Genomic DNA, 9,671 nt, shown 5'->3' on the forward strand with positions numbered 1-9,671 from the left:
ACTTGAAGAAGCCACGTACAGATCCCCACAGGGACAACCCCAGGGCTCCTTTCCTGACATCTCAGGCCAAGAGGCCAAGAAGTACAAGCAGCACACGAATCCCGGCCATACCCAGCTCTTGCTCAGCAGGAGCAGGCCTTTTCAGGACCATGGCTTTGCTACAACTGCTTTGTAGCCCCAACTGCAGAAGCAATTGTTTGCGCTCGCTGTGAGCAGTTTCCCATGCACCCTTTTCCTGCCTGCTCCCTCAGCCACAATACTTTCACACCAGAAATACTCCCCCAGTCCATACACTTGCGGAGTTTCTTTCTTACACAGCCTCCATGAGCCAAGAAATCTGCTCAGTTCTATTCAGTAGATTCCTGACAGTCTTCAAAAGATCGCTAATTCCAGTCTGCTTAAAAAATGCAGAGCATTCTCTCCCTTACAGCTTTTCTGCTTTCCCTTCTGTGAGCCAGTCAGCACCTGTTCGGCCATAAAAAACACCAGAAACACAGTACACCTGCAATCGTCTGAGACTTCTGCAGTGTTGTGGGCAAGGAGATCCCATGCTCCATGGAAGGGCCATCAAGCTGCTAATGCAAAACTAGTTTTCTGGAAGAGATTGGTGCGCCCCTGGCTGGCTTGTATTAAGGGCTAACAAGGGTTAACAGTGTTTGTTCTCTCCATCTCACCCCCCCCTCCTCTCTGTGCGTTTCTGTCAAAGACCTGCTCTCTGGCCAGCCACCGCTGGGATTAGGCTGCTCTAACAGTCTGGCTGACACTCTGTGCAGGAATAAAGTCCTGCTGTCTGGAGGCAGCACACACGAACGTGCTTCGCAGCCCTCCAGAAGGAACTCTAGAACTGAAAGAGCAACAATCAGGACTGCGAAGATTTCAAAATTATGCAAGTTTAAAATAACTTTTGAAAACACCCAATTTAAGAAAATACCAAAACTCTCTGGCTTTTTTTCTTTTCTTGAAAGACTGCAAGCATTTTAGTTACTATGTCTGTTCAGGAGCCATATGGAAAAATCAGTTCTGTCCTGTTAAACTGGTTGCACAGTTTTCGTTTTCATCTGTCTACAGAGATCTGAAAAGTATATGTTGGTTTATTTTATGCTTTTTCGGCAAAGAAAGCAAGTGGTCTGGGGACGTTTCGCCAGGAACACAATAGGTAAGCAGAGGGGGTTTTGTGTAACATATTTCTAAGAGTCTGAGAGTGTACTGTTTGTATAATTGAGTGAAATCAGCCTTTAGGATGATGTTCTCTTTGGGATAAGCTGATTATAGTTTGGTTGGTCGCTTGGTTTGTTTGTTTTCGTGGACAAGAAAAGCTGAGCTGCTGTGGTATTAGTGTGGTTTGCAAGATCCTGTCATTTAAGCAGCAGAAAAATTTTTTTTTTTTATCCTCTCTGAAGCTCAGAGCAACTCAGATTCTACTGTCAAAGGTAAAACAAAATATTTGGGGTTATGTTTTGAATCTGTAAGCTATAGTTAGACTACAAGAATAACAAAGTGGCAAAGAAGTGACTCAGAGTCATAAGGAAAGCTCTAAGAACATTAAAAATGGAATTGATATAACAATCTTAACTATCCTTTCAACTTGTTCAGATGGTGGCTTAATCTTGCATTCAGCCAGGTGCTAAAAATATTACAAAGAGGAAGAGAATATCCTAACTTTATTAGGATGTTAAGTAGGACATTCAGATGACCTGGTAGTGATAATTTCAATAATAATCTCACCAATACTAAAGTTATGCGTTACTTTGGGAATCACAGATGAAAACAAATTTTGTACACAAAAATCTACAGATGTATTCAATACTATGTTTAAATGTGCATGTTTGACATGGATTTATAAAGGAACTGGTCCTTTTATAAAGTCACTTTAATTGTAATGGACAGCAGGTCTGCTGAATTGTAGATATTTTGACTGCCTAAGATCTGCACATTTGCAGGCACCATGAGGAAAGGGCTGATGATCCCAGAAATGAGTAAAAATTACAAAGGATGGAGCCTTTGTCTTTTATCTTCTATTCTATCATTAGCCAATAATCAGATTTAACCAGGATCTTTACTCCTTGCTGCTTGTAAGATGCAATAAGCTACTTTTTCCTCAAAAAAGGGATCTTGTTCACAGAGCTCCCTCTGCTTTCCAAATCCATGAGCTACAGCTGGCACCTGTATTAAAGGTCTTTGCCCTTCCTCCTTCTCCCTTTTATGCCCTTTCCACTTTTGCACTTACCTCTCTGCCTGGAACCAGATGTGGCAGACAAAAAGTTGTAAGGATCATCAATAACCTCACATAATAGTGTACTGTCAAAATTTCTTGTCCTAACTGGAGCCTCCTATCTGCGCAGCTCTGTGCAACGTACACAGCACAGTTTAAATGATGTCAGCATTTTCAGAGATGATTTTTGGGACTGTTTGTGTACATTTCTTTCATAGATTCAAAGCTGATGATAAAGCCTCCTGGCAAAAGGAGGGGGGGGCATACATATTTTTTGAAATCTTTTATCAGAGTGAATACAATAGAGCTGTTACAAGTTCCAGTGAGCAGCAAATGCTGAGATGGGCTGGAAGTGATGCAGGTGTGAAAGGGATGGGCAATACAAAAATCTCAGAATTATTTATCTAGCTGCCCTACAGTAATAAAGCTTTCCTCCAAATGAGGTACACAAAGAGCTTAAAATCTGCTAAGTAAGTATCAACATAGGGATTTTTATCCAGGATCGTCCACTTTTCATCAAGCAGTATCTTACACTGCTCTGAAAAACTTGTCCTGATCCTCTTCTCTCCACATAACTATAGTCACAATGGACGAAATAAAAATTAAATGATCTCTGACAGAACAGTAGAAGCAGTGTTTGGGATATAGTGACCTCCTGTGAGTTTGAAAGTGACAGTTCCATTACAAATAACCCAGCTTTGAAGTTTAGCAAATGAACACTATAAGCTAGGAAAAATATTTTAAATGTAATTCTCCACTCATTTTGTCAGCAGTGAAAGTTTTGTTTTATAACTGTCTTGTGATATTGCACCTCTGCTACATTGGCTGTATTCTTCTATACTAAAAGACTGCATAGCAGCTTCTGCCATTAAATCTTTGCAGAGAGATCTTCTGAGAGATATTTCTCTGTGAACTTTAAGCAATTTAGCAAAATGGAGACTGGCACTGTTTGAATGCCTGGCTTGCTGTGAGTATGATAAATACCAGGAAAGGCACAGACAGAGAGGGTCACTGATTATTTTCTCCCCCAAGACAGCAGTTTCCGTTCACTTTTGTCATCTCATTTTGCAGTACTGAAGATGTCCTGGTTCTGGTTTTATCTGCCTCTCCATCTTCTCATGGCGGCTTGCTTGTGTCATTCCATAAAAGCACCCACCACCAGTTCCCAACAGAGCTTCAAGACCGATCTCTTCAATTTCTACCACTCCCTGATACTTGCTGATGGTAAGGAAACTACAATTCACCTGCTGAAGGATATACCTAAAAGGTAAGGGCAAATCAGTCACTCCTATTCTCACATACTTCCCTATGACACTGGTAGTGGCATACTACCAGTACAAGCCAAGAATTGCTATGCACTTGCAGAGCTCTATCAGTGTCCACTGAATATCCAGAGAAATACCCCATTGCTGTCAAGCTCAAGTGTCATTACCTTGACCAGAATCTGGAACGAGCCTCTGAGATAAAGTTTAGATTCACGTATGCATTTCAGGCAGCTTTCTGTGGTGTTTGTCAGAGTAGCAGCAGAGCTGACACAGAACGAGTGGGCTCCAACAGCAAACAGTTCTGTCACAAACAGCCTGGCTTCAGAACTGCAGAGGCACATCGGCCATCCTACATTCACTGTAAAATACAAGAATTTTAGCTGGCAAATGAACTGTCCCAAAAATCAACAGAATATCTGCACAGACTTCTTATCAGAAAAACTTCTGCCAGTGTCCTGCATGCTGGAAGTGTTTTTGTTGAATGGCACTAAAGCTTGCTAAGATCAAAAGTGCTTTGCATGCGGAAATTCCACAGATTCTTCACTTCCCCAAAATATCTGCAGTTTTCTCCCATATCTAGATACGTAGGTGATCTAGATATTACAACTGGCACTACATCTTGGGTAGCAAGGACTGATCTGCTTGTTTGGGAAGAGACGCACTTCAAGTGGTTTAATCAGACTCCACTTTGGACAGTGACCAACATGTACAGATTTTGACATACACCCGAGCAGAGTGGTCATGGAGCAGAAGGTGAGTCAGATGGTTCAGTCTCAATATGCATTGCACAGAAAGAAACTTGAACATGGCACATGTTATATAATGTGACGATGCTCACGAGCAAAACTAGGAGCTCTCCTTGTTAAAGGAAAATGGGTATTGAAATCTCAGAGAAAAGTGCATTTCACTATGCTTTTGTGGCATAACATTAAGATTGCAATTAGGAAGCAAAAACCCCTTCAATTTAGCATGGGGTCCAAGGTAAGGACCTTATGGACCCCAGAGTCATCCAAACAGTAAACCAAGAGATGACAAGTTTTGGCTTAAAGAGACTCAAGAATGTGGAACTGTTTCCAGTGAAGCTTGACTCTGGCCCAGTAGCCGTATCCTGACAGAAAGCCAGACCTCTAGACTGACATCATCTATCCATAATGACTAGACTTGTCTCACTAATGAACAAAAAACCCTTGAACTGCCTTCATTTAACTGCAGAGTGAGTGACTCAAGTCCAAACATTTCTGTGGCTGCATACAGTCTGTATACACCAAAACAACAGAAAAAAACAGAAGACCAAAGGAGTGAGACAGGAGGCTGGGCTTTTTAAAGCAGGAATCAAAACCTGACCAAGTAGACTGATGTCACTTTGTACTGCTCACACACAGCAGCCTCTGTCATGAAGGCAAGTAAGTTAGAACAGGCCTAGATGAAACTGCCATTGACATCTGATAATGTTCAAGACTGGCTAAAACCATTCCGTTACATCCACTTCATCTGACACCCAGGAAGACCTACATATGCTAGCACATATGAGGGAGGATAGGCTTTAAGAGCTTTCACTGAACTCCAGTCAGAAAATCCTGGGAAAAAGCATACCAAATTCCCCAGAGTTAGCCAACTGGTGGTTATCTAGAAGGCAGTCAGTTTAATCACATCTGTCATCCAAAATAAATAACCAGGTAAGTACCGAGACATGATATTCACCTGAAGTGTGCTAAAATTCAGTGGGAAAAATATTGCCTATGGTAAGTGGATAAAAATTCCAGCAAATATTTGTGGATTAGAAAAAAAAAGAAAACCACAGCATGTATTCTTCCCATAGCTGAGGATTTCAGACATTCACCGTCCCCTTGTGTTGATGCATCTCAAAGGGCAACAGTCATTTCTACCCACAGTGGAGTGGCCCACATCAGAATGGCTGATTACACGGAGTCTCAGGCAGACTTGAATTTCCTGACACTTTCCCTCTGTTTTTAATCCACATTTACAGGTACTACTTTGTTTTGGAGGAAGGCAGAGCCCTTGCACCTTTCACAATAACAGTGACCCCCTGTGATGTTCCCATCGAATGGAGCATACTTGTGCACAAGGCTTCAGCAAGTTTCCTTGGAAAAGCAGCACGAGGTAAGACCTTCAGTCTGCCTAAGCAGAGACAAAGAAAGCATAAGTTATTCATAAGGAACTGTGTTACAGGAAATTCCCCACAAGCTTAAACATCTCATGCTTCCCTCTCCTGTAAACTGCCATGGGCTGAAGAGGACATCCCTGTCGCCATGGGAGAAACATGGGAGCCCATGGGATTTTGCCATCAACTCAAGTAAATTAAGGATTACATGCGAAAAAGTCTAAATCTAAGGTTAATATTTGGGAACAACCCTGGATCTTCAGGGCTCCACAAACAGAGATCAGCTTCATAAGCTGTTTGTACTGGCCCAAACTTCCCTCTGCTGCCTCAGCTCTTTTTCTGTGGCTTAGGCCACTTGAACCGGTCATTTTGCTCCCCACAGCGATGTGGAGAAGAGTTAGCCGTTTATTTTTCTAGGAATACCATCTACCATGGCAGCGGGCATCATGCTGCCTTTAGCCTAAGAGGAAATTCCATTCTCTTTCATGATTTTTTAAAATTAATTTTTCAAAGTAAAATCTGAAAGCTGCCATTAACAAGTTCTTACCTGTCAGGCCTGTACACCTGACTGAGGAGTTCAAATAATGTTCCTTTGAAGTGATAAATTTTCCCTCTTCGTAGGAGACAATGGCACCAAAGAAAACTCCTTTCATAGAAAGTATGCGTCTCCTTGAAGTAAAGTACCCAAAGAGATAGCCATTGGATGAAGAAAATTGTAGGGACATCAGGCACAATACAAGTCAAGCTTTTGCAAGTTGTGGTTTTATAATTATAGTCTTTTTGAAAACATAATTCTACAACTGCACTGCTAAAATAAAAGCTACTCAAATTTTATTTTAATAAATTGCCAGTAGCAGAAAGTATTTTTAGTTATAATTATTGTTTTCAGGAAGAAAATAGGATGTTCCCTGACATATGAACAATAAAACCTATGCGATGTGCTTTATTTCACACCTGTTAAAACAAAAGTTACAAGTCTGCTTTTTGCCTGCAGGTGATCATGATACACATGAGGTCTCAAAATCTCAGAAGGCTCCAAGCATGGTGTCAACCATTTTTAACTATAAGGGAAATTCTGTAGAGACTTACATGGGTATGTCTTCTCATTCTGCTCTTTACGTGCTAGAGTTCTTATCCACTGAGCGAGACACACACATTACCGTGTACTTAACAACTGACTCAGCATCTGGGCACCTCTATCCAGAACTTCCAATGGATCCACGCATAGATGTTACTGGCATTGGGCATACAACAGTGACTCTGACCTGGAAACACAGTCCCTCTGTCTTGCAACATAGAGAAAACATCCAGTACTGTCTTCTAGTTAATGAAAAGCACAACTACAAGAGTTTATGTGCTGCTGAAACAGCAATCAGATCCTCTGGAATGAAACTGCCACCTACATTAGCTTTGTCTCTCTCTCCGTACCTTCTTGAACCACAGCAGGTGATGATATTGTCCAACAGCGAATTGAGCATCATCAACAAAGTGAGTAGTGGGGAAGTCAGGCAGATATGCATGGGTACCAAGAACACTTACACAGTGCCCAATCTCAGTCCCAGCACTCAGTATTACTTTGACGTTTTTGTTGTCAACCTCCTCACAAATGCCAGTGCTGCTTACACCGGGACTTTTGCAAGAACACTGGACGAACCTGAACCTAAGGTGATGGAGCTGAAAGATGGGAAAGTGATTCAGGTTGTCCTGGATGGGAAAAAACAGAAATTCTACAGTCTGCAGTACCAGGCGAGGCACAAGAAAATACAATTCACCTTTCAGTTGTGTCGTGGCCAAGTACGGGTTCACATAACAAAGAACGGTAAAACAGTGGCATCAGAAAACATCTCAGGGCTGAGGTATTTCTCACTGAAGGGAAAGCTGCTGGACACATATTTGGTGCAACTGAGGTCCATAGAGGAATCTAACTCTTCTGTGAAAGTACAGGTGTCCCCCCATTTCCACAAGCCCTTATTCCCACTTCTTCCAGAGAGCTTAAAAATTAAGTCCTTCAGTAAACTGAGGACCTGCAACTCTGTCACCATTGCCTGGCTAGGAACACAAGAGGAGAGCAAGTACTGTGTATACAAGAAAAGGATTGAAGAAGATCAGGTCTGGATGGAACTGCAGAGTGCGGACAGGTGCTCTGGACCTGAATCTCGACACAAGTCAGAGAAAGTGCTGTGCAAGTATTTCTATGATATAAATCTCCAGCGAGCTGTCACCACAGAGACCATCAAAGGGCTGGATGCAGGGATGCTTTACTTGTTTGATGTTTATCTCTTTGGGCCATCTGGCATCCCTGTCAGATATCACAGCAAAGTTGTGAAGACCAGAAAAAAATGTTGAAGGTTTTTAAAGAAATGTTTTGAAGTGAGTGAATGAAGACTATTATCAAAATCTATGCCAATCCATGCCATAGCCCATGCAGTTTAAAATATGCTGACACACAAAAAATTTAAAGCCGTGAGATTCTACGGAAGAAAAAAATCTTAGTTGTCTAGATCGTTACACTTACTTTTGTATCTTCTCTCCTGTATAAGGTTTTTTTCCCCTCAGCTGTCTCATTCAGACATCGAAAACAGACCTGTGAAACAAATCCATGCACACGGAAATAAAATACCCACAATGGCACCCATGAGAAATAGACTGGTTACCTAAAATGCTTCTGAAATCCAATACAGAAGTGATAGGAAACGCCTCTCAAGAAGCACACATCATTATTTTAAAGTCCTAGAGAGTTTTCCACTTTGTGTAACTCCATCAGCTAATGAAGAACTGAGAGACCCCACAAGTCAAGCTGCTCTTGAGAAACTGAACTTCCCCACTGCTTGAACAGAGATGGAGACAAAAAGAAATTTAAAAAAGCAGTGGCACTGGTGTAAAGCTCCACACCTTGAGTAAAGCAGGCTGAAATACATCTTCCCCTATTACCTGCATGTTTGCTTGGCTTTCATTTCTATAAAGAAACTGTCCTTGGTTAGAAACAGACAAAATTCAGGCCAGGAACTGGCTCTGGATCCAGCTTTTCTGGGGACTATACAAATACACTGCTGTGCTGCTGCCCATTGAGGAAAGCAGCAAGTAAGGAACCTTGCCGTGGGAAGGAGGTTTTTATCTATAGTCTCTGATATCAAGCCCATGTCTATCACCATGTGACTCCTGAGTGTAATATACCCACTCTTTACATCCTTAACCCAGCCTATATCAATGAACGCATTGCTTTAGGAAAAATTAAATGTGATTTTCCTATTAAATATCATGGAGGGAAATATTTGTAGTAAAAATCCTGACAAACACTTTTTTTGTCATTGTTTCCTTGATTACCTTCCTTAGATGACAAGAGACATAGTATTAAAAAAATCTAAAAAAATTAAAAGTCTTCATAAAAACACTCTTACACTCAATTTCAATTATCAGCAGAAAATATTTTGCACATAGGCTCTTGGCAGGTCTGGAATTTACATATAAAGAGATACAATAGATTCACTGACCCAGAGGTTGCCAGAGAAATCTTGCCTGCTGTAATTCTTTTTCCTCTACAATTACACTAAAAGATAGAAATGATTAATTCCATTATTGTATATTTCAGAAGTTTGCTTGCAATTCAGGGTCATCAAGGTTCTAGTTTACTCTGAATAATTATTACGTTCAAGAATGCTTGGAGGCACTTGGTAAGGACTGAATCAGTCTTCTGTGCATACACAGAGGATTATGCGTTTCCTGCTCCAAAGACTTCATAGCATCGTGCACCCTGTACAGTGCACGCTATACATTAGCAGACTCAGTCCCAGAAGAAGGGTTCTGGCCTTCGCATGGGATCAGTTGCAATATCTGGGCTTTGGTTAGGCTTTACATTCCTGCAGGCGCTATTCTGGATTGAGCAGTGCCACGGCAGGAGCCATGTGCTCTGTCACCTCCTCCCCGCACTCTGCGGGCCTTTTGGCTAATTACAGGGGCTGGCAGCTGCACCGCCTTCTTTCCAAGGCAAGCCTTCTCTTCATTTTGCTCCTGCCAAAAATAGTCTGAACTCAAAGAGCAACAGAGGTCATCTCCCCTTGGAAATCTTAATGTT

At 41.6% G+C, this 9,671-nt stretch overlaps 1 protein-coding gene across 1 annotated transcript; it reads left to right on the plus strand.

Moving 5' to 3' along the window:
• Window positions 1-1,116: 1,116 nt before the first annotated feature.
• LOC127018066 (protein NDNF-like) lies at window positions 1,117-8,006 on the plus strand. The gene is made up of 4 exons (XM_050899415.1): window positions 1,117-1,156; window positions 3,284-3,479; window positions 5,465-5,598; window positions 6,594-8,006. Exons 2-4 carry the CDS (start codon window positions 3,292-3,294, stop codon window positions 7,943-7,945), a joined length of 1,674 nt encoding a protein of 557 aa, XP_050755372.1. The 5' UTR covers window positions 1,117-1,156; window positions 3,284-3,291; the 3' UTR covers window positions 7,946-8,006.
• Window positions 8,007-9,671: the final 1,665 nt, after the last annotated feature.

This window comes from Gymnogyps californianus, chromosome 6, assembly GCF_018139145.2.
Source record: "Gymnogyps californianus isolate 813 chromosome 6, ASM1813914v2, whole genome shotgun sequence".
Taxonomy (NCBI): domain Eukaryota; kingdom Metazoa; phylum Chordata; class Aves; order Accipitriformes; family Cathartidae; genus Gymnogyps; species Gymnogyps californianus.

Bases quoted from the DNA above. Each gene is read 5' to 3' on its own strand.
- LOC127018066 (XM_050899415.1), top strand. From the start codon at position 3,292: ATGTCCTGGTTCTGGTTTTATCTGCCTCTCCATCTTCTCATGGCGGCT. The intron at 3,480-5,464 runs GTAAGGGCAAAT...CCACATTTACAG, and splicing joins CTGAAGGATATACCTAAAAG to GTACTACTTTGTTTTGGAGG. The intron at 5,599-6,593 runs GTAAGACCTTCA...TTTTGCCTGCAG, and splicing joins CCTTGGAAAAGCAGCACGAG to GTGATCATGATACACATGAG.